At 49.0% G+C, this 24,996-nt stretch overlaps 1 protein-coding gene across 3 annotated transcripts in view; it reads right to left on the bottom strand.

Moving 5' to 3' along the window:
- Positions 1-24,996, bottom strand: part of CSNK1G1 (casein kinase 1, gamma 1) — a 49,816-nt gene that overhangs the window by 5,721 nt on the left and 19,099 nt on the right. For 2 of the 3 annotated variants that reach the window (XM_008948489.1, XM_008948491.1), the window contains exons 4-9: positions 16,709-16,860; positions 10,762-10,996; positions 9,302-9,387; positions 7,988-8,072; positions 6,335-6,483; positions 4,812-4,916 (exon numbers count right to left, since the gene is read on the bottom strand). In XM_008948489.1, the coding sequence (XP_008946737.1) occupies positions 4,812-4,916; positions 6,335-6,483; positions 7,988-8,072; positions 9,302-9,387; positions 10,762-10,996; positions 16,709-16,860 (812 nt within the window). Of the gene's footprint in view, positions 1-682; positions 791-4,811; positions 4,917-6,334; positions 6,484-7,987; positions 8,073-9,301; positions 9,388-10,761; positions 10,997-16,708; positions 16,861-24,996 lie in introns of all 3 variants that reach the window. The other variant, XM_008948488.1, reaches the window with a different exon arrangement.

The raw sequence follows: 24,996 nt of genomic DNA, 5'->3' as shown, positions 1-24,996 counted from the left end.
GTCTTTGTTGTGCTCCCTCACTCCGAGAAGGACCTTGAGGGGGTGAAGCGTGGCCAGAGAAGGGCAATAAAGCTGCTGGGGAAAGGTCTAGAGCCCAAGGTGTGGTGAGGAGCAGCTGAGGGACCTGGGGGTGCTGAGCCTGGAGCAAAGGAGGCTCAGGGGAGACCTTCTGGCTCTCCACAGCTCCCTGACAGGAGGTTGGAGCCAGGTGGGAGTTGGGCACTTCTTCCAAGGAACAAGCAACAGGACAAGAGGAAACAGCCTCCAGTTGTCCCAGGGGAGTTTTGGGTCAGGAGATATGGTGCTGAGGGACATGATTTAGTGGGGACCTGGCAGTGCTGGGTTAAGGGTTGGACTTGATGATCTGAAAGGTCCCTTCCAACCCAAATCATTCTACAATTCTTAGAGCATCCCTGAGGTGGGGACAGAGGGGTGCTTTACCCACCACACCTTCTAATACACACTCCGTTCTGTGTCCAATTTGACCCATCTGAGTTCAAGAGAACTCTCAGAGGAGAAGCTTCGTTGAAGCATCAACAGCAACGTTGGCTGTTGCCTTGCATTACGTGCAGGGCAGGACCAAGCGGCCCTGTTGGAACCACTCTGCCAACCACGACGTTACTGCAGCTCAAGGAGAATATGGAGGACTGAGCACAAGGTTCCACCAGGAGGAAGGAGGTACCTGCACGGATCCTCCATGCCGATCTGCAGCCAGATGAGATGTCAGGTACGAGGTGTTCGTCTGCCGGCTGGGTTGGATCTCCCACTCCCCTCGGCGATCTGACGACGCCTGCCGGCGAGTCCCAAAGCACCAGAGAAACAGAAAGAGAAGACAAAAAAGGGTGAGTGAGGAGAAGATAACACGGGCTCCTTGTTAGTGAGTTAGTTCCTCTGCAGAAAGCAAAGCTTTAAAACTTCTAGCCGGGCTAAAATTTCTCTACGCCCACTGCACCTCGTCCTGTCGGACGCTGGTTTCTTCTCCTTGGGCCACCGGACGAAGAGAAAGGTCAGATCTGCTCAAGAAGTTATTTCTTGCCACGGCTTCATTTCCACGGGTTTATAGAAACAAACACCCCGGCAGGAGGTTTAGCTGCCTCTGCAGGGTCACACACAGCAGAGCATGAAAAATCTGGAGGCACCAGCTCGACCTCCCTAAAATATGTCTTGGTTTGTTTTTTGTTTTTTTTTTTTTTTTTTAAACTCAGATTTGCAACATAAATCAAAGCCACATTTTATTTCACCAAAAGCCAGCTCCACACTCTGATTCACCTGGACAGTGCAGAAGGAAACATTCACCACACCTGCTTGACTGGGGCGAGGGTTGGTGGCTTTTTCATGTTCTGCAGAGAAGTAGACAAGAGACTTCGGCTGACAGTTTCATCTTTGTCCCCAACCAACACAAACTTTAGGCAATTAAATTATTAGATTTTTAATCATTTTATTAAAAGAACCATTTTGAACTTGGAAGTGGACCTCCTTAGAGGTCACCCAGCTTCGACGACAACACATCCAGCATTTACCGAAGACCTAGGAGGACCTTAGCCCACCTAAACCAAACCAACCAGCTGGGGGAACAGGAGTTCCAGTAGGAACCAACCAGTAGAAGCAGGTAGACCTGTGCTGGCCTGAGGCCAACAGCAGAGGGCACAGTGAAACCTCAAGTGAAAGGAAACAGTTAAATGATGTCTCTCTGGATGCTGTGTATAAATTTAAGCAAATCCTAGTATGGTTTGGGTTGGAAGGGACCTTTCATGGTCACCTAGTCCAACTCCCCTGCAGGGAGCAGAGACATCCCCAACTAGAGCAGGTTGCTCAGAGCCCCGGCCAACCTCACCTGGAATGGTTCCAGGGATGGGGCAGCGACCACCTCTCTGGGCAACCTGGGACAGGGGCTCACCACCCTCAGCACCAAAAATTTCTTCCTTCTCTCTAGTCTCAATCTCCCTCTTTGAGTTTCAAACCATCCCCCCTTGTCCTGTCCCAACAGGCCCTGTCCGAAAGTCTGTTCCCAGCTTTTTGACAGGCCCCTTGAAGTCCTGAAAGGCCACCAGAAGGTCTCTCTGGAGCCTTCTCCTCTCCAGGCTGAACATCTCAGCCTGGCCTCCTAGCAGAGGGGTTCCCCCCTCAGGTCACTGCTGGGGCTCCTCTGGCCTCATTCCAGCTGGTCTCTGCCTCTGCTGTGCTGAGGACTCCAGAGCTGCCCCAGCACTGCAGGGGGGTCTCCCCAGAGCAGGGCAGAGGGGCAGAACTACCTCCCCCTCTACTGTTTCAAACATTTGAGAGCTGAAGAACAAGTCTGGAAGCAGAGGGGGCAGAGCAGTGGAGTCTCCCCAGTGCACAGGCACCTGGCAGGATGGATCCTGAATGGAGACACCATGGACCTGGCCAGGCAGAAGAGGCTGAAGTGAACAAGCAGCAGGTTATCACTCCCTCCTGGAGTGATCCACAGTGCTGCTCCTCCTTCCAGGCAGTCACCAAATCCTGTCCTCAGATAGTATGGCTCTAGATATGGTTTTTGTCCAGGCTTCTCCTAGTAAATCTTCTCATTCCATGTCCTTCCCATCAGCCTGAGATGCCAATTACACTTTTTGTACGTGGTGATATCCAAAGGAGAAGCTCTTCCCTTGGAATATTTTTTGAATGGCTGCAAGTCACAAGATTACGAACAACCGGAGAATTTCAATGCGGGTTTGAAAAGCTAGTGCAGAAGACAGCTCTTGAGTGCTGCTGCTTCCAAAGTACTGCGTTGTCAGGTCTCCTGGCTGGTGGTGATGAAGCAGTACCATGCCATGTCAACGTTAGGAGAAGCTTCTTCCTAAGAGCCTCGGAGCAGTTTCTAGGAGCCATCAGAGCCAGATTTTCTCTTCTAGCTCTTCGGCCACGTATGTGATAAACTGGTTTTGAGACTGGCTTGAGCTGAGCCACCCAACCCAAGCAGTGACACTGAGGAAGCGATGCCTGTGAAATCTGAGAGCATCAAGTTCCTCTTAGCACTCATCACCTTCCTACCAGCTACCAAATTAGAAGGCAAGCCTGGCACCTAAAGCCAGAGGGGGAAGGGCTCACCTAGCTTTGATAGGTGAGCCCTTCCTTTGATAGTATCTTCACTTCCAAAAAGAAGAGGGCTACAAGGAGGAGATCACTCTCTCATCAGTGTCTTTACTGGGACACAAATATTAGGAAAGAGAATCCTTGGTTATTAGACCTGGGAATAGAACTGAGGCAATAAAATTTGAAGATCAAGAATGATAGAATCACTTTGGTCGGAGGAGACCTTTCAGATCTAACCCAGTGCTAAACCGTGTCCCTCATGGACATCCATAGTCTACAGTCACTTGACCCAACCCCAAGCCTCCAATCCACTGCTCTAGATGGTGATTTTTTTCCTGCTTTTTCCTTTAGAGAAATCCCTTGCTCAGCACTTAGAAGGAACACCTCCTGGAAGACAGTTTCGTTTTGGCAAGAAGAAACTTATGTTCCCTGTATATGGAGATATTAAAGAATTCAGTCATTTCTAGGTGGAAAAAATGACAAAAGGCACTATGCAACTCAGCACCATATCTGTGAGGCTCACAAGACCAAGGACTCAGTAATATTTTTGGAGTAGGACAGATTACTTTCCGCTACATAGTAGAATTTTTGAACTAACAAGCTTGAAAATGAAGCCAGGCGTCATTGTCCGTTCCAGAACACAAGACGCCTCATCTGTGCGTGGAAAAACTAGAGCCTGCCACCCAAATTTGGGGGGGTTAATGATTAATCAGGCAATCTATTAAAGCAGATTATTTCACTAGGGCTCACAAACCAGGCCCACGGGGCTCAGCATGCGTGAATCCAGGGCTGCACACGTGCTTCAAACACATCCAAGCCTCCTACGAGCAACGCTTCTCGCAAGGGCTCTTCACCCTGATGGTAGCTGATGGTTTGAGATGTCTTCTAGTCTACGCTCTGAGCCCAGGCGTGGGGAGCAAGGTAAGCTGAGCTCAGGCAGGTCGTTACATCTCAGGTTTGACTCTGCCCCCATGACACCCAGCTTGCAGTGGGAGCAGGAAATGGCACACAGCGGTTAGAGGAGCAGAGCGAGCCCAAAACCACTCACTGGGAGCTAAGAGCACCAACAGCTCTAAGCTAGGAGCCAGCAGTTGGACATCTACTGAACTTCTGACCAGTTCTGTTAATACAGAACATCCAAACTCTCAACACCAACAAGATATTACAACTAGAAAGGAAAAAAAAAAAAAATAAATGGGGAAATTAAAATTCAAAACTTGGCAGTTCATCTGGACCATGCTCCCCAGCCTCCCCAAGAGACCCTACCCTGGCAACACGCACGTTGTTGAGGTGGACACCCTCAGAAGGCCTTATTGTATGTGCAACACACGCGTCCTTATCACAGCCCCGTGGTCCACGGGGGCAGGCTGCCATGGTCACAGCTGTTGGCCTACTCCACGGTTCACGTGCGATGAGTAAAAGCACCCAAAAGCACGTTGTTGGCCAAGGAGGACAAGGAGTCTGACCAGGTTGGGTAGTCGACTTAATTTACCCACAAACTACAGAAAAACGACCCATTCCAAACTGGACTCCACTTGGTTTGTGATCTCGAGGACCGGCCAAAACATCATTTCAGCAACCTGTTGCTTTGACAAAATTCCCCTCGGATCACAAGCTCTAAATGACGCAGGAATTGTGCTTTTCATGACAAAGGCACGGCTCAGCCTCAGCCACCTCCAACGGCACGTGGCTCCCACTCCTCTGCTCCAAGAGGAACCCCGAGAGGTGCCAAACCCCCACAGCCGCTGCGAGCGACCCACCTGGTTGCGAAGGGCCTGTTGGGATGGTCGATCCCTGTGGATGTGGCTGTCTCGTGTCACCGCGGATGTCCCAGAGTCGACATGGACAGATCCCACCGGGGTAGGCTGGAAAATAAGGGATTAGAGAAGGGGGTCATGAGGATGAACTGTTCACAAAGATGATCTGCTGAAGGTGCTGCTCATTCTCTCAACACACTCATGCACAACCCTCAGGCTGGCTCCTGAGGAAGTGGGAAAACACCAAAATGCTGGTCAAAGGTGGGGCAATAACCGAGGAAAACGACAGCCAGGGTTGTAAAACCCTTGTGACGTGATAGGCATGGACACCAGCACTGTATAAAAACGAATTAAAAAGATATAATTAGGCATCGGTGTCAGTGTCAGATCACACCTCACGCATCTCACGTGGGATTATTACAACCGAGAAGACACCGACTCGTTTTCCTCATCTCATCGTCCTGCTGCTTTTAAAAATCACACTTGCGTAGAAACTGGATGTGTGAAAATTAAAGCTTCATCTGCTCCCTTCTCACCCGAGTCATAATCCCTGCTCACAACACCAACATCTCCATAGCAACCACTGCGGCTGTCGGCAGCAGCACGTTTGTCTTGCAAGGTGCTTTTTATCAACTGCTGTTGTAATGAAACAAAAATGAGGAGAAAAACCATGATTCACAGAAGGAAATGGCTTCTCAGCGACTCCTCTGGGCACAGAAGTTGTTGGTGATGCTCAATAGAGTTGGGACAGTAAATCACCAGCAGCAGTACCAAGTTCAGCATGCTTTTGATGTGAACCCAATAACAATGAATTTGCAGGTGTCTTGGTGACTGGCTGTTAGAAGAAGGCCACCAGCAGAATGACATGAAACACAACTGGAAGAGCTTTAGACTCTTCTGACACATTTCCCTAAGAGACATCTTCTGGCCAAGGTCCTCTCCAGTGTAAACAGCTTTTGACAACAGAGGCAACGCAACAAGATCACGATTATGGTCCATCTGGTATGATGGAACTGCTAAATGCAGCTTGGTTACTCCCACACTTCCTTGCCATGTGCTATAAAGAGCTGGCTCTGCAGCAGGGTAAGCCCCAAGATCTTTTGCACTCAGAACTGGTTTGCTGTTACCATTTGCTGAGCATCCATCAGGGCCCTGCTTTGATATCGATGAGAGCTCTACGATTGCAGAGGTCTCCCACCATTCCATGCTGAGGTGGCAAGTATGGTCTCCTGCTTTAGGATGGATGTCCTTTAGATATAGGTCTCAAATCCTGTGCTAGACTAGAGGAAATGAAATCTAGTCATGTTCATTGCCACAAGTGGGAAAATCAGGTTTGAATGTCCCACCAGGGGTCAGAAGGGACCCTCTGCCTCTTAAGGAAACTTCAAGAACTCCCTGAGCACAATGTCAGGACATCTCACTTTGTCAGCAAGAGGACAGAAGGGAAAGATTTGATCCTAAGCTCCTGAATTTGGATTATGTGGAAGAAAGAGCTGGGTGGTGAGGAAGCAGCAAGGACAACTTACAATTGGCCTGCCGACCCAGTCGTAGGCGTAGTCAAAGGTGTAGCCTTTCTTTTCAAACAGCTCCGTGAAGATGGTCCGTAAATAATCGTAGTCTGGTCTCTCAAAGAAGTCTAATCGCCGGACGTAGCGGAGGTACGTGGCCATCTCCTCTGTTGGAAGAGGGGAAAGAAGCAGCAGTGTCAGCTCTGCTCGCACACGAGCTCCATCGTTGCCACGCACACTGGAAAAACACTTTCTGAGGAGCTCCAACAAGCACTTTCCCACGGCACGGGGCTCAAAGTTGGTGCTGAACGTTGAGTTGAGGGCCAGACCACCAGTGACACGGGTTGTCCAGGCTCTGCTCAGTTCAGCTGAAGGAACCCAACGAGTCTTCACCTCAGTGACCTGCTTGACCGTCTTTTAGTGCTGGACAAATCTTACTTGGCTTTCCAGACCTTTCCTGACCTGTCCAAAGTCTAAGAAGAGTCTGCTTTTACTTCTGAACCTTCTGAAGGAGTTGTTATAAACCAAGGTCTGGGATTTAGCGATGCTCACATGAACATCTCCTCACATGGAAAACTGAAATGGACACAGGAGATGTTGGTGGGCACCCTGTGGCACTCCCGGCCTCCAGCAACAACCTGGGCCAGGGTCTCACCACCCTCAGCATCAAAAATTTCTTCCTTCTACCTGGTCTAAATCTCCTGTTTGAGTTCTCAAAGCATCACCCCTTGCTCTGTCACAACAGGCCCTGCTCAAAGGTCTGTCCCCAGCTTTCTGACAGGCCCCTGGAAGTCCTGAAAGGTGGGACCTGCACATGGGACCGAGCTCTGAGGAAGAAGCATTGGGAAGAAGGATGAGAACAACCAACTTGAAGCTGTTCTCCTTGGGACTAGGTGGACTTTAGATCCAAATACATCTGGGGAATTAGCATGACTTGAGTGCAACGATCCCCTTCCAGGCTCGCTGCTCCTCGTGCTGGGAAAGAGCCATGTGACACAATGGCTCCTACAGGAATGGGGCTCATTGTGGGGATCTCCCTGGCATCAGGATTCCAGCTTTCTACACAAAACACCAAAACCACTCCATGAAGGCCACAGGGAACCTGGGGAGAGGCCACAAGATACCTGTGGAGGGCTTTATAGCTTTGTACTCTGCTCTTCTAGCTCCAAGGTGGACTTCTGTTTAACTGGAGAAAGGCTTGGCTAGAAGCACATCTTTAGTAACACTCTCCTTCAAACTACTGTCAGAAGGTGGAATTCAAGGTCAGACACATCAACCCACCTTCTGAGCTGGCCACCTACAATTATAACACCTGTAAAACTTTTCCATTTGGAACAGAATTAACTCAGTGGATCCAACATGGTCATGTGGAAGAGGGAAAATAACAGGGCCTTCTTTTGGAAGGAAGCCAAGAAGCAAAGCAGGAACATGAGGCATTGGAGCATTGTCCAGCCTCCTTGATAAGAAGAGTTCTGCTCATTTTAAGCCAAAGCCACAAGCCCTCAGGCCCCACTAACTTATTGCAGCAGCTCCAATTGTTTGCCATCTTGAGGAACGACACAACGGACACACACCACCCAAATACTTTCTGCCAGAGGAGATGAGAACCATCATATCTAACAAGTTATGTCCACCTCCAGCTGCACTGAGATGGTCCCATCAGGGCTTTACCTGGGAAGTTCTCACAGAGAACTTCAACGGGAGTGTTTCTCTTTGTGTCCCCAATCTTCTGATACCTCTCTTTTAAGGTGTCAGCCTGTAGCGCACAAAGACAAAACAGTTGTGGAGAAAGAGTTCAACCATGTGATAAAGGACATGCTGTATGGGAAGAAAAACAAGGGATTTAATACTGATCCTGGGTGGCATCAGAAGATGTTACTTGTGACTGAACTCCATCTTAGACTACAAATATTATCACACCCTGTCATAGACCTCACATCTTCAGTACTTGAAAGAAAGGACACTTGTTAGTGTCTTCCAAGGTTGACTTCTTGCCAGTTCCCAGTTCAGGGAAGCTTTCATGGAGACAACGAAATGAGCTGCTTATACTGTGACAGCACAGCAGCATCTTCCTCTAGGCTTGGAGCCATCAGCAACCAACATGTCTTCAGAAAAAAATGAAGCAGAGAACTCTGCTCCACTTGGTACCCTACAAACAGGTTTTATTGCCTCCAGTTCAAAACAGGCCAATTAGACCTGGCAGTAGCATAATGAGCGTCCTAAGATGTTCTCTCAAGACTTAGCACTGACAGGATAGACCAAAAGTGGATGCTGAGGAACCCAGGAGAGTGAAGATGCCATATTCTAGATCAGGCTAAAGAGCCTGTGTTCGTTCTGGAGCTACAAGAACACAGGACTTCAAGAGCAGTCAGCTGATTCCTATCAATTTCAGCACTGATCTGTCACCAGCATTTCTGGCATGGCTGATAAGGTTAAGCTGAGACTAACTCTGGACAGATGGTGACGAAGCAGCTTAACAAGGTCTACCACTGCCACTGACCACAGCAGCACTCTACTGAGCCCAAGAGCTGCTCTCCTTTTCCCCGTGGTACTAACAAGACTCATTGTCTCCATTAATAAACTTTTCCGACCTGATTGAACCCAACCCCTTTACTCCCTGCCATCCCAGAGCTGAACACAGCAGCTTTGGGATCATCATCAGGGAAGCGATGGAGAAGGGAAGATGTAGCTACTAACAGCTCCAGCGCCAGCAAACGAGCTCCTCCTACTTAATTCAGCTGATGGGCGTGAGCTGCAGTTGCCATAACTCTACTGCTTGCAGCCCTCCACGCTGCACATGACATTTCATCAAGTCTGAAGCACGGAGCATCCAGCTGAGCTCAATACTTCACCTTGTTGTTAGACTTCAAGGCCACAAAGGAGAGGGCAGAGTTTCTGCCTGGATATGGCAAATGTTCTCCCACCAGATCCTCATTTGGGCAGAGATCAAAGTTTCAAAGGGCAAAATTTAAAGCGGAGACCTACCTTCAGTCCTTGCCAGGGCAGACTGCCTCGGAGGAAATACATGAACATATGGCCGAGGGCTTCCAAGTCATCTCGACGACTTTGCTCTAGAACAGAAGAGATGACAAATTATTGCTGCAGCCGCAGAAACGGAGCTGAGATCTGATCCACACCTATTCCTGAGAGAAGATGATCACAGGGAAGTTCACGTGCTCTCTGTAGCTCCGACCTTGCGCAAAAACATCTAGAAGCTGTTCCAAAAGACCCATGAAATACGTGAAGAAAAGATCAGCTGGAAGTCATGAGGTAACACAGGAGCTCTACGACATACTGCCCAGCCTTGGGTAGAAGGGATACGACGTAGAACTATTAACTATGGAGGAATAAAGCAGTTCCCCAGTTCTCCTCTGGAAGATGGTGCATCTGGGACGTGGTGCTGGATTATGTAATTTGCCACAAGTCTGGTGGGGAGCGGCTGAGAGACCTGGGGGTGTTGAGCCTGGAGGAAAGAATGCTCAGGGGAAACCTTTTGGTTCTCCACAACTCCTTGACAGGAGCTTGGAGCCAGGTGGGGGCAGTGGTAGACACCACTCAGAGCAGTGGTTGTGTACCCATCCCTGGAGAGGTTTCCAAGCTGTGGAGATGTGGCGCTGAGGAACATGGTTTCGTGGTGGACTTGGCAGTGTTAGATTAATGTTTGGACTCGATGATCTGAAAGATCTTTTCCAACTGAAACAGTTCCATGAGCAGGCAGGGGACACCTGCAACCAGCTGCAGGGAACCACCACATTGCAGTGTGAACCTTTCGCAAGTGTTTCTGTAGCCCATCACATCAGAGCAGATCAAAAATAGCTCCTTCTAGCACTGCTTTGCCTTTTGAAAGACTTGCTGCTGTTGCCATGCAGATGTTAGGATTATAAATGAGGGTGGAAAAAAGGGGCCTGAAGCCAAAGGAAAAAAGCATCCTTAAAATGATCTACCAAAATGTATAAAAAAACCCAAGAGAGGACACAGGACAGAAGAACAAATCTGGAGCACTCCAAAATGAGAAGGTGGGTTCATCCCACCTCACTCCCCAAAGCGAGTGCTCCAAGAGATGAGGAAGCCACCAACACCTTGATCTCATAACTGGGAAGGAGACCCCTCAGAGAACGTTCCATCATCTTACTGCTTTTAGGAGTTTCAGTGAATCTAAACATTTAATAAGGTTTTTTGTCTTTCAGGCACAGAAATCTAACTTGGTATGAAAGGTGGCAGTGAGGAGAGGAGATGAAAAAGGGTTTAAAATGACTTAAATCATTCATTTTCTCCACCCAATAAAAACTATAATTAGGAGGCTTCCAATATTTCAGCTCTTTCCTCAAAAAAGGTGGAAAAAAACCCCCTCATAGCTGTAAACAGCACCACGACCTCGAGAGGTGACAAACAGCTCGAGACGGCCACAAGCTGAGACCTCCAGGACTCCCACCAGCCACACAGACCTTTGCCAAGATGCGTGTTGATGGACATGTATCTCGCCGTCCCAGTCAAGCTCTTGTGTTCCCTGTAAGGGATGTGTTTTTTGGTTTCTGGGTCAATGTACTCCTTGGCCAACCCAAAGTCTATGATGTGGATGACGTGCTCCTTCTTATTGCCTTGGCGGCCAATGAGGAAGTTCTCGGGCTTGACATCTCGGTAGATGAGGTTCTTTGAATGCACATACTCCATGCGAGATATCTGCAAAAGGACAAGGCAAAAGTTACCAGGGGGCAGATGGGCTCCTGTGCTCTCCAGGCTCCTGAGGCGGGGGGGGTTTGCCCGTCGCTGAGCTGAGCTGGGTCGCGTCCTCCAATGTAGGCCTGGAAGAGGAATCCACCATCTCCTCCCCTCTCTCTGCAACCCCCTCCCTGACTTTATGCCTACAGAAACGGCCGTTTCTGAATTGCTGCCACAAGGACACAGCTCTTGGAAGGATGCCACAAGGAACTGCAGCAGCTTTTTGGTATTGATTTGAAACATATTCAACCGGTTACCAGGAGCTCTTCCCTTGCCCACGGCCTTCTCTTGTTGCTCTGTGTCTTACCACCTTCCTCCCTCGACCCATATGTTGTTGTAGATATGCCAGATTCTTCACGGAGGGGGGTTTTTGGGCAGGCAGAAGCCTTATTATCCTCAATGCTGACTAAAAATCATAATTAATCCCATTGGTTGTCAACTAGGAAGAGCTGGAATGTCTTCCAGCTTTTGACTAGCTTTGTTCTGGTGGTGTGAGGGAGGAGGGAAGGTAGAAGGGCAAGAAGCCCACTTGTGAGGCGATGGAAGGATCACTTACCCCTCTAACCAGGCAGTGCTGGAGTCCCCATCCCTGCAGGGGTTCCAAAGCTATGGAGATGTGGTGCTGAAGGACATGGGCTTGTAGGGACCTGGCAGTGCCGGGGTAACAGTTGGACTTAATGATCTGAAAGGTCTCTTCCAACCAAAACTATTCTATGATTTTGCACTAACAAGCATCAGTCCACAGAGGTCACTGCCTGTCGTGGTGGACCTCACAGCGTGATGCTATCAGAACCGGGGCACATCGAAGGTGAGAGCCACCAGCTGGTCCCCCCACCAGGTCGCTCCCTGCAGAAAATCACCAGCAGACTCCAACTACTCTTTGGTTTCTTGCTCTGCATCCAGCGTTCTCAGCTGGCAAACCCAGATGTCTCTTTCTCTTTACAGATCTTAGACCTACACCTGACTGAAAGCTCCACACAGCATCAGAGACTGGTTTGGGTTGGCAGGGACCTTTCAAGGTCATCTAGTCCAACCCCCCTGCGCGGATCAGGGACATCTGCAATGAAAGTGAGTTGCTCAGAGCATCATCCAACTTCACCTGGAATGGTTGCAGGGATGGGGCATTAACCACCTCTCTGGGCAACCTGGGCCAGGGGCTCACCACCCTCATCCTCAAAAACTTCAGTGATTCCTCCATCCCCTTCCCACCTTATTTTTAAAGGTGTAATGGTTTGAAACCTGCTGCTCCTGGTCGGTGAGATCTGAAATCTGAACCCAGGAGGAGCCTGAATGAAAGGGGTGAAGACCTGTTCTATTCCCACTCCTCTCTCCCTGTCTTCGGGACTTCCTGCAGGGGTCTATAAAGGGGGTGAGAAGGCACGCCTCTTCCTCTCTTGCTCTCTTCTCTTCTCCTCTGCTGGGGTCCTGGCCGGAGACACGCTGCTCTGCTGCTGCTTTGTGGTTCCCTGTGCTGCACGTGGCCATGGCCATCTTGGGACCTGGGCCTGATCTACAGACTCATTCCCTGCCTCCATCTACATCCAAGGATCGTGCATCCAGCTTCAATCCACCTCAATCCAGCGAGATCCAGCACTGGGGAGCTTCAGCACAGCATTTGGGTTTTGTATTTTTGGAAGTTTAACCTTCCTTGCTTTGTTGTCACTATAATCCCTTTACCCTGTTAAACCCCTACCCTTCTTCCTTTCTGTTCCCTGTTAAATAATATATTTCATTTTGTTAACTTTTCAATCAGTGCAAAGCTTTTATTACCCCTGCCTTCCTTATTTACCTCTCTACCTGGGAAACTAAGGGATAAGGGAGGTGGGACACAATTCTGCCTTCTAACCAAGACAAAAGGAAAACCTGATGCATTTCCAGCACATTTCCAAGCAGGAGGGGGCAGCACTCCTTAGAAAATGAAAAACGCTGCACAGGGAGGGCAGCAGACTGGAAAAAAAAATTGTCTGAAGGTGGATCAGTCTTGCAAAGTAGGACTTCCTCAAAGGCTCCTCAAAGAAGGTACCATCACGCGTTGCCACTCCCCTCCCCTCCAAGCAGTGATTTATTTCCACGTGCTGAGAAAATGAGCTTCATGGCTACCAACCATTATTTCTAATCAAGCCTAGGTTGAGGCAGAACAGAGCAGACGTTCTGCACTTTAGCCATTCTTCACGCTTGGAGTCACCCACAGGCCACAGTAGCAGGTCAGAAGACAAAAAGACAAGTTGGGAGGCCATTCACACTAAGATGCCGCTTTTAAAACTGGAACAAAGTGTCTCCTTGCCTCTCCACAGCCTTCAAACAGAGCCTGACTCCCTCATTTGATTGGTCCCTGCTACTGGAGAAGCTCAGTTGGTGAAGTGACCAACAGCAATTACACAACCTAAAAAAAGCCTGGGTTTTGTTGTTCCTTTTGTTGAGATGTCAGATGAACTGACATGCTCCAGCAGCGCTTGAAGACACTTATTTACCTGCCTTTGTGGCTTCCACAGGTGCTTGTTGGGTATTTTTTTCTCTACTTCCACCTGCCTGGATGCTTCACGACGTGCTGCTGAAGAGCTGAGCGCAGCCAATGATGGCTGAAAGAAGCTCTCCAAGTCAGAAGGATGTTTCCTGGAGCAACCTCCATGCTTTCTTCATCCTGACAAGATGTTCACCTCAGCCTGATGCAAACCTGTGGCACAGCTGAAGAAGAGAAGTGGAGTTTCCACTCCAGAAATGTGTTGGCTGAGGAGACACAGTGGCCACTCCTTAGTGTTTGATCTATGGGCTCCAACCCCTATGTGCTAATTCTTCTGTGGGTGGAGAAACTACTGCCAGGAGCTGGGTCTAACTGTTGGAGATGTTTTTCCACTGGAAAACCAGTGACTCTGGAGCAGTGTCACATCTCCTCTGGTAATGCAATATAAGAACCAACTCCAGGATTTTATCATGGGGCACAGGAAGGCTAGGCATGGAATTAAAGCAGGATTTCCATGGCCACAGCTGGACAAGTCCATCTTTGGAGCCACAAACCTCCACCTCAGACGTTGGAGAAGGCCCTAGGAGGGGACAGGATCTCCTGGCACGCAGCAGGACCCCTGCACTGGGGCATTTTTGGGACATCTCACCAGATGACAAAGAAATTAGTGGGTTTATTTTCCTTTCTTCTGCCAAGGAAGCAAGTGTAATAAACCCTCTTCCCCCACAAAGGTAGCTGTTAAGATCTGATATCAGTGGCAATTCCATCTCTAGACCCTCCTGATAAATTTGAGTCCACACATCACCTGCTTGGCTGGAGCAATCACACACCATCTGCTTGATCAGATCAGCAGAAACAAAAAGTTCCACCTATTTAAAGGCTGTTTTGGCATCTCTCACGCAAGATGATTTTCATGGTCACCAGTCAAAAAACTTCTCCCTGTGATTTCCATGATTCTATGACTTGGTCCAGATTGTAACCAGAAGTATTTGCACAAGGGACCTTGTCTCTGCCAGCAAGAACTTAAAGCAAGGGTGAAAATAACATCTACTCCTGATAAAACTGAGTTGCCAATGAGCAACTGAGTTGGACCTGGCCAGGAGTGAAATATTGAAAGCAGAATAAAAAAAAAGTGTTTTCCCCCAGCCCAAACACCAGGTCTGCTCCTCAAAGTCCTGAAAAGACTTTGGATTTATGGACTTTAGGGACTGACACTAGTGGACACCTTTGGAATTGCCAAGCTTTGCTTCATTCAGGAACATCAACCACTTGATCTACTCGAGTGCAAACAGAGGATGGAGGAAGCTGTTGAGGTTTGATGCTCTCAGCAGAGACCTGAAGCATCAGAGAAGCACAAATTACAGCAGAAGCAGAAGCAGAGATGGAGAACTTCTGCTGAAGAAGGAAAACAGAGGACTCCTTCAGTGCTGGTCTTCACTGAGAGGTAGGAAATGGGCTGGAGTGTGGCCAGAGAAGGGCAACGAAGCTGGGGCGGGGTCTAGGGCCGAAGTGTGGCGAGAAGCAGCTGAGGGACCTGGGGGTGCTGAGCCTGGAGCAAAGGAGGTTCAGGGGAGACCTTCTGGCTCTCCACAGCTCCCTGACAGGAGGCTGGAGCCAGGTGGGGGTCGGGCTCCTCTCCCAAGGAACAAGTGACAGGACAAGAGGAAACAGCCTCAAGCTGTGACAGGCCAAGAGGTGATGGGTTTAAACTAAAAGAGGTAGATTTAAACTAGAGAGGAAGAAACTTTTGACACTGAGGGTGGTGAGCCCCTGGCCCAGGTTGCCCAGAGAGGTGGTTGATGCCCCATCCCTGGAACCATCCCAGGTGAGGTTGGCCAGGGGTCTGAGCAACCTGATCTAGCTGGAGATGTCCCTGCTCCCTGCAGGGGGGGTTGGACTAGATGACCTTGAAAGGTCCCTTCCAACCGAAACCATTCTGCAACGGTATGATTCTATGAAATATCCCAGGGAAGGAGATGGGGCACGCCTGAAGATGCTAAATCTGCCTCCTTAAATGTGCACACTCCAAGCTAGTAACTCACCTGATCTTCCTGAGAAGGTTGGAAAGGTCCTAAAGCACGTCCCCATGCAGAACGGAGCAGCGCTGCCTGCTCCTTTTGGAGAACAACAACTCCATTTTGCCACTGCTTTTGGTGTTCCCCTGCATCACCCTAAGCCTGGTTTTCAAATTGGTCCCAGTGTCTCGATGAGTCGGCAGGCTGGGTGAGGTCACAAGACCAGCAGATGATGCCAGTGAAGGCCGTCCAAGTACAGGACGTTGTCTACTTTTAAGGTGCACACAAATCCAAGCTCCCCCTTTCGGCTTGGTTTCCTCTCTTTTTCAGACAAATTAGGGCCTCTGAGGGTGCCAGTAGATCTCTTCTTTTCCAACTGTTCATCATTTAAACCTATTGGCTAATTTTGACTCCATCTGACCAAGGCAGAGAGCTCAAATTATGGTGTTTTGGCTAAGAAGAGCTCAGCTCCCATGGCTCTGAGAGGTTTCAGTCTGGGAGCACCAAACCAGTCGAACTGGTAGGAGAGTGGGAGGGTGCTGTCCTCCTCGTGTCCCGGGGAGTGGGTAAGAAATGAGATGTTCCAGGGGATGTCCAAACAGGGGGAGGGAGCTGGGGTAGATACCAGGGCAGGGCTGTGAAGAGGCCACAGGACGCAAGTCCACAGGAATCCAGCTTCACTGGTTCTGCTAGAAAAAGAGCAAGTTTGCTCATAAGCATAATGTGACCTTCCCTTCCTAAGCAGGAGTTCTTCTCCAATGTGAACAGCTTTCTTTTATAAGAAAGATGGAGAGAGGCTTTTTTGACCAAGGCCTGCAGGGACAGGACAAGGGGCAACATTTTTACACTGAAACACGGTAGGTTTAGGTTGGTCACAAAGAAGAGATTCTTCACGATGAAGGTGGTGAGACACTGGCAAGAGGTTTCCCCAAGAGGCTGTAGATGCCCCATCTCTGGAAGTGTTCAAGTTGGCTGGGGCTTTGAGCACCTAGTGAAAGATGTCCCTGTCCACAGCAGAGGGGCTGGACTAGATCTTTGAAAGAAAACCTTCCAACCTGAACCATTTTGTGATTCTACAATGGAAGGACGTTCTCCCTCCAACCAACAGACACCCTAGAACCTTGCACCCCCTCCTCCAACTGCCCCGAGCAGGACTTGTGATGGTGGAGGCTGCTGGGCAGAGCCATGGGTACTCACCAGTTGGATGGCTATCATTAATACCGTCTTCAAAGTGAACGTCCTATCACAGAGGTCAAATAAATCTTCCAAGCTAGGACCAAGCAGCTCTAGTACCATGGCGTTGTACTTTCCACACGGTCCGAAGTAGTACACCTGGGGAAGCCCTTCAGCTGGAAGAACAGGGCAAGAGCTGAAATCAGTCAATGGGACAATGTTCATACCCTTTACTCGTATTATACTCAGGAGGAAGGAAAAAAACCAACCCAATTTTCCTTTAAAACAGAGCAAAGATTTCTGTTTTGTCCTATCACCACGTCAAAATAAACCATCATGGCCACGAAGAATATGTGCAAACCATTTTTTGCTGTAAGTCGCACCCCACACTCTCCATACCCAACTGGCAGGAGCTGGAGCCCACCCTTCCCACCTCACAGCTTGGCAACAGATTTCTCAGCAGAGAGAACGTGATTATTTACACTCGGCTGGCAGCGGCTCTTTGGGTGGATGAGCTTCTGAAAGGCACCAGAAGACAAGGGAGGAAAAAAGCAGCCGTAGTGTCTGAGTGTTCACTGAGCCAGTGCTCCCCAAGTTCCTACTGAGTCAAAAAGAAAAGTCACAGCAGACCAGACGAGAAGGAATTGGAGCAGCACTAGTGTGGCTAGCAGGACTGGGTCAGGGATTGTCCCCCTGGTGAGGCCACACCTCGAATCCTGGGGTCAGTTTTGGGCCCCTCACTCCAAGAAGGACCTTGAGGGGCTGGAGCACGGCCAGAGAAGGGCAACAAAGCTGGGGAAGGGTCTAGAGCCCAAGTGTGGGGAGGAGCAGCCGAGGAACCTGGGGGGGCTGAGCCTGGAGCAAAGGAGGCTCAGGGGAGACCTTCTGGCTCTCCACAGCTCCCTGACAGGAGGTTGGAGCCAGGTGGGGGGCGGGCTCTTCCCCCAAGGAAGAAGTTATGGGACAAGATAAAACAGCCTCAAGTTGCCCCAGAGGAGGTTGAGGTTGGACCTGAGGAACAATTTCTTGCCCACGAGCATTGTCCAGGGCTGTCCCAGGCTGCCCAGGGCAGTGGTGGAGTCCCCATTCCTGGAGGGGTTTCCAAGCCGTGGAGATGTGGTGCTGAGGGACATGGGCCAGTGGGGACCTGGCAGTGCTCGGTTAATGGATGGACTCAATGATCTTAAAGGTGTCTTCCAACCAGAAGGATTCTACAATTCTATGAATTCAGCACGGGGCTAACTGAAAATTTTTCTGACCAGCATCTAGCACAGGCATTCGGTGCCCTGGCATCATCATCAAGAAAAACCCTGTTTAATCCCCGCCTATTTCCAGTCTACACCTCATAAGCAGCTTCCAAGCACAACAGAAGGGCTTTTGTCTTGAAATATGGGGTTTCTTCCATGTCAAACAACTTCTGTGTGCGAATACACAATGAGACAACGTCCTCCTACAAAGCGTAAAAGCTCAGGATGGGGAGGACCAACTACATGCTCACAAAGGTCCATAAATTATGCAGCAGAAGACCTGAAATGCAGTGATTCTGATTTTTTTTGTCACGTGCAGGTTGAGGCAGCACAAGGTTGGAGCGTGTCAGCGACACAGTAACTCCATGTCCTACTACGGTTTAGGAAAGCCCTGTAAACCCACCCAACCACACTCATCAACCTGCCAGAGAGACAATACACGTGGAGCTGAGATAACTGAAGATTAAATGTTGCAGAACTTATGCTCCCAGGTGTTCCTCACCAAAGGGACAAAGTGCAGCCTGAAGATCGTCGTAGGATGGGTTAAATCTCATGACCTCACACGCCTGAGGAACCGTGGTAGGTGTCAGTCATCGGGGAGCATCAATGAGATGTTGAAGAGTATCGTAGAAATTCCCAGTTTAACCAGTGTTGTATGTCCCATCATTTACCCAACCTGGTCTTGGGAAGCTGCTGCTCCTAACAGAGCTTTGTGGTTGAGGAAGCATTAACAGCAACTAAGTCATAGAATCATGGAATGATTTGGGGTGGAAGGGACCTTAAAGCTCATCCCATTCCAAGGGACACCTCCTGCTAGAGCAGGTTGCTCAAAGCCCCATCCAATTTGGCCTTGAACACCTCTAGCGATGGAGCATCCACATCTTCCCTGGGCAGCCTGTGCCAGTGTCTCACCACCCTCACAGTGAAAAACTTCTTCCTCATTTACAATCTAAATCTGTTCCAGTTTGAAACCATCGCCCCTCACCCTACCACATGCCCTTGCAAAAAGTCCCTCCCCAGCTTTCTAAATCCTCTAAGAAAACAAGATGGTTGGATGCAGAAGCAACTCAAAAAAGCCAAACAACGATGAGATGTGATCCAGGCAGCTCTGAAACATCTCCAAACCTCCCCAAATCAACAGAAATGACAATTTAATGCCATCAGCTTAGTGCTGAGGGCTTGAAGAATTGCAACAGCTCTTAAGTAACTCATGGTGAGCCGCCGAGTCTTCAGTAAAACCTGATGAGGACTTACCTACGTAATTACCTCTAATACCAAGATCATCACCTCTGCTTTTTAGAGAATAAAAGAGAATAACAGAATATTCTAGGAGAAATTTAAAGCTAAGACCATTACGAATTCAAGACGTCCAACCAGTGAGTACTTCTACCACAATTTCTCCATCAGGAGCAGGGTCTTGAAAAGCACAAACCAGAAAGGGAACCACTTGGAGTAGGAGTGTGCTAATTAAGGTATGCGGGAGGAGAAAATTGCAGGAAGGCTCTTGAGGAAGGTGAAGGATCCTGTTCCCAGAGCAAGAGGAAGGGAATAATTGGAAAGCTTTCCTTGGTAAAGAGGGAACAAGGCAATTAAAACTCAGTTCCTACTGGGTTTAAGAATGAGGAAGATGAATTGCAGCAAGACTCAAAAGATGAGGATTTCATGGAGGGAAGGAAGCGACGCAATGATTTAGTGCTCTCTGGGGTCCCAGATCTTTCAGTCAGCTTTACTCACTCAAAAGCCCTGAACTTGGAGGACCCTTGGAGTAGATTGGTTTAAAATTGAGAGCTTTAAACCTCTGGAAGGCTCTGCTCTTGGTGGGAGCTCCTCCAAGGTGAAGCTGCAGTGAGGAACATTGAAAAAACACATCCTAAGTGCCAGCCTACAGAAGACATTATTTGTTTCAGGTATATTTTTAGGGTTTGATTTTTCTCTGAGGGTTTTCAGCAGTAACGCTGCCAGCTCTGAAGTCAAGCACTTGGCTAGGATAAAGATGCTCTGATTTTCAGACACAGATATATCCTGGAGCCAAAGGAGCATCACTGACAAGCCTTGTGGAGCCTTCCAGCCCAAGCCCGTGCTGCTCAGCCCCACTCTAGTTAAAGTGATGAGGGACATCAGGTAACACACCTTGATCTCACTCCAATGCAACTCAACTTCTAGTATCTTTTTAGGAAGCTTGAAAGAGAAGTTACAAGCTTGAAAGCTGCATTACATTTTATTTAATCATGGGCTAGCTGCATAATTCATGATGCAGTTTGGCCACATTTCAGCAACAAGCACCACGTCCTGGTGCCATCGAGTCCATTGTCATGGTGAACCACAGGAACTCCACAAATATCATCAGTAAACACTTAAGGAGGACGTTGCCAACTGAAGAGATGGACAGAGAGGAAAGTGTCCTTTGTCTGGGCAGTTGAACTTGAGGTTTTAAATGGGGACGAACTGTGTCAGCAGAGGACTGAAAAGGTCAAACAAAGCCATGGAGAGGTGAGATAATTGGTCCTAGATGAGCAGTTCTGTAATCAAAGAGCATAGGATGAAAAGCTGCAGGCAGAGCAGAGGTCTCACCTCAAGGATCTGAAGGTAACACACAACATTTCACATACAAACAATAAAATGATAGAAGTGTATGGATTGGAAGAGACCTTTCAGATCACCAAGCCTAACTATTCCCCCAGCACTGCCAGGTCCCCACTGACCCATGTCCCTCAGCACCACATCTCCATGGCTTGGAAACCCCTCCAGGGATGGGAACTCCACCACTGCCCTGGGCAGCCTGGCACAGGCCTGGACAACCTTGTGTGGGGAGGAAATTGTTCCTCAGGTCCAACCTAAACCTCCCTTGGGGCAACTTGAGGCTGTTTCCTCTTGTCCATGATCAGTTTAATGCAATTAATGTATGAAATCCCATCTAAATAAGGAATTGCTGCATGACATTGAACAAGAACAACATGTTAAGGGAAGAAAATCCAGGCATGTTCTCCTTTGGAGAAAAAGCAGATGATTCTCATGGATCTCTGCAGGCAGAGATCATCTGAATTTGCTTAACAGCTTCAGTCTTGCTGCTGAGTGCTTTGCTCTCGCGGAAGGTTTATCTCCCCAATAGAAGACCCATCACTGTGCTGGAATCCACAGATGAATTCTGCAAACTCAGCAGTGCAAAGTCTTGGAAAAAATTCAAGATGAGCACAGCAAAAAGCTAATGTAGCATTTTGGAGATGAAAGCATCACGTCTGGAATGAGAGCAAACAGAGACATCAAAGGTGGAAACTCCAACTTTGCTTCCACCACGCTCCTTAGACGCCACACGACTCCAGCCTTGGGTTTCCTGAGATGCAAAAAATCACCCTGCTCCTGCCACAAAAGGGACTGTGCCATCCTCACTCCATCCCCACCCATCCCACCACCTCTCTGGGCTCAGGTGGCTGAGCAAGAAGTTGGATTAACGCCCAAAAAGCTGGTGTTGCTCGAGCTTGAACACAAGGATGGGATCAGGAACAAACATCAGGACCACTGCTCTTCAAGAGGGCTTCATCTGAGCTGGGATAACACCAGGGAACACCACCTTTCAGCAGATTTCCATTGCATGATCAAGCAGTGTGCCCAGGTGACCAAGAAGGCAACCAGCATGCTGGCTTGGAGCAGCACTAGTGTGGCCAGCAGGACCAGGGCAAGGACTTGGCATTGGTGAGACCACACCTCAAATCCTGGGGTCAGTTTTGGGCCCCTCATGCCAAGAAGGACCTTGAGGGGATGGAGTGTGGAGCCAGGAAGCTGGGGAAGAGTCTAGAGGCCAAGTGTGGTGAGGAGCAGCAGAGGGACCTGGGGGTGTGGAGCCTGGAGCAAAGGAGGCTCAGGGGAGACCTTCTGGCTCTCCACAGCTCCCTGACAGGAGGCTGGAGCCAGGTGGGGACTGGGTTATGCCCAAGGGAAATCCGACTTTGCAGCATCTGCCCCATGTGGAAGGCTCAGAAAATGGAAGCCATCTGCTGCACACACACCGATGCTCTACGTATGAGCCTCACGAGAGGCTGCGAGTAAACCTGGTATGACAGCGAGCAGCCCAAAACACTCAAGAAGAGATGAGGCAGCAAGTGCAGGAAGCTACATGTGGCACCTGCATCAGTGGAGGTGCAAAAGCCAAGTCCCTTTGCAGCAAACCACCAGGAGATAAGGACAGCTTGTGAAAAGGAAATGATACTGGTGCCTTCTGAATCACCAGAAATTTTTGCTCCCGTGAGAAATTGGTTTCCACTGCCCTGAGATGTGGTGTGACCAAAGAAAGAGAAGCTGATGTCTTCCAGTGCAAGACAAATTATTACAGAAGGTTTTCATAGCTTCTCTTTGTGCAGGTTTCAAAGCTGAGCTCCATGGCAGACAGGGGACATCCCTGAGGAACCCCAAAACAGATACCCAGAGAGAGTTACTGAATCACAGAATCATTAAGGTTGGAAAAGTCCTCTAAGATCATCAAGTCCAACCATCAATCCAACCCTCCCATGACCACCAAACCACATCCCCACGTGCCACACCTACACATTTTTTGAACCCCTCCAGGGATGGAGACTCCACCACCTCCCTGGGCAGCCTGGGTCAAGGCCTCACAACTCTGCCAGGAAAGAAATTCTTCCTAAAATTCAGTCAAAACCTCCCATAGTGCAACTTGAACCCATTGCCTCTTGTCCTATCACTGGTTACTAGGGAGAAGAGACCAACTCCCACCTCACTCCAGCCTCCTGTCAGGGAATTGCAGAGATCCAGAAGGTCTCCCCTCAACCTCCTCTACTCCAAACTAAACACCCCCAGGTCCCTCAGCTGCTCCTCAAGCCACATTCCCCAGACCCATCCCCAGTTTTGTTGCCCTTCTCTGGTCCCACTCCAGCCCCTCCAGCTCTTTCTTCTACTCTGGTGCCCAAACCTGACCCTGGTCCTCAAGCTGCAGCCTCCCCAGTGCCCAGTCCAGGGACAGGACCACTCCCTTGCTCCTGCTGGCCACACTAGTGCTGATCCAGGCCAGGATGCTGGTGGCCTTCTTGGCCACCTGGGCCAACGCTGGGCGGCCACCAAATGGCTGTCCACCAACACCCCCAGGTCCTTTTCCACCAGGCACTTTCCAGTCACTCTCCCCCCCAGCCTGGAGAACTGCAGGGGGTTATTGTGACCCAAGGGCAGGACCCAGCACTTGGCCTGGTTGAACTTCATCCAATTGACCTCAGCCTTTGGATCCAACCTCTCCAGATCCTTGTGTAGAGCCCCCTGACTCATGTTCAGCCGACTCTCCACCAGCAGCCCCAGGTCCTTCTCTGCCAAGAACTTTCCAGCCACTTCTCCCCAAGCCTGGAGCGTTGCCTGGGGTTGTTGTGACCCAAGTGGAGGACGCAGCACTTGGCCTCGTTAAACTTTGGCCCAACCTGGCCAGATCCCTCTGCAGAGCCTCCTGACCATCCAGAAGATCCACACTCCCACTCAATTTGGTGTCATTTGGAGAGAGGGAGGAGGGAGCAACAGGGCATCCAACAAACAGCTGATGTCCAATGCAGAAACTCAGCTCTATGTGAGCAGCCAGAGTCATTCTGCAGGGACACGACGGCATCCCAAAAAACTTCCGCATGATTTTTGAAGTGGTGCTGATGAATGGGATGGAGATTGCCCCCAAATCCTCCTTCAGAGCAGAAGGTTTATTTTTAGGGACGACGGAGCACAAAATTACACGACAAAGAGCACAAATAGCAACCGCGCGGAGGCCCAACGTCTAGAGCTAGAATTAAACACGTTCCAAACAAATTGAACTAATTGCTTTAGAATAGTCTGCCCGTCTAAGCTGATTACACTAATGAGGAGCTACCCTCCTCTTAATTTCAGGATCGGAATTAAATCCTGGCTGAAACAGAAGCTTTGCTGTCAACATCCACTCGGGAAGATCTCAGCTTTTAACCTCTTAAAACTGGCCCCATGACAGTCGTTTTAAATTTACCTGGTTTAAATCTACCTGGTTTAAATCTAAATCTACCCGATTTAAACTTACCTGGTTTAAATCTACTTGGTTTAAATCTACCTGATTTCATCCACCTGGCTTAAATCTACCTGGTTTAAATCTAAATCAACTTGGTTTAAATCTAAATCTACCTGATTTAAACCTACCTGGTTTAAATCTACCTGATTTTACCTACCTGATTTAAACCTACCTGGTTTAAATCTACCTGATTTATTCTACCTGGTTTATATCTACTTGTTCTACCTGGTTTATATCTACTTGGTTGAAATCTGAATCTACTCCTGGTTTAAATCTGAATCTACCTGGTTTATATCTAAATCTACCTGGTCTAACCCTACCTGGTTTAAAACTACCTGAGTGTGTTCATTAACAGGTACCTCTATGAGATGGAATTAAAAAGGCTCGTTCCAACCTTCAGGTTTCTGAATAATCTGCTTCAAAAATAAGAAGGGGGGAGAAGAGTTTCTTAACTTAAGGCTTGTGAAACTTAAACTTAGGCTTAAATCTTAAACTTAGGCCTGTTACAGGGAACAAAGTTGCCCTAAAAGGATTTCAAATACTTGTCCACCTACGTTTCAGAGATGTCTTATTTCAAAGTAGGATTGTAAAAGCTTCTTCATCCAGGTCTTCAACCTTAACTGGAGGAGTCTGGGGAAGGACAGAGGTTGTTGGCGGTTGAGAATATTTTCTTGTTTGCTCTAAGAAAACACCCAGCAGTTGAGATGATGAAGGAAAACAAGCAGAAAATACAACTTCTGCCTCTAGCACCAATTCACTTACAGTTGCATTGCAGGTGAGAGAAGAGGTGATGGGATGGGCTCCATCACTCCCTTGCCAACCACTCCCAAGACTTTATAAATCTTGAACTGGCGTCAGATTAGAGAAACAACCTAAAAATAGTAAACTGAGCCCAAAACCTCAGTGTACAGCGGTGGGGCTGGAGTGTCGCTGTGACTCAGCAGGGACTGCAGCTAGAGGGGGGTAGGAGCTGCAGCAGCTCCCTTCCCACCACGCTGGTTGAGATCATGGAGATGACCAGCCTGCTTGGGAATCAGATTGGTTTGGGT

The sequence above is a fragment of the Merops nubicus genome, unplaced genomic scaffold, assembly GCF_000691845.1.
Source record: "Merops nubicus isolate BGI_N331 unplaced genomic scaffold, ASM69184v1 scaffold1371, whole genome shotgun sequence".
NCBI classification, from domain to species: Eukaryota; Metazoa; Chordata; class Aves; order Coraciiformes; family Meropidae; genus Merops; species Merops nubicus.
This window is presented reverse-complemented; position numbering and strand designations above follow the sequence as displayed.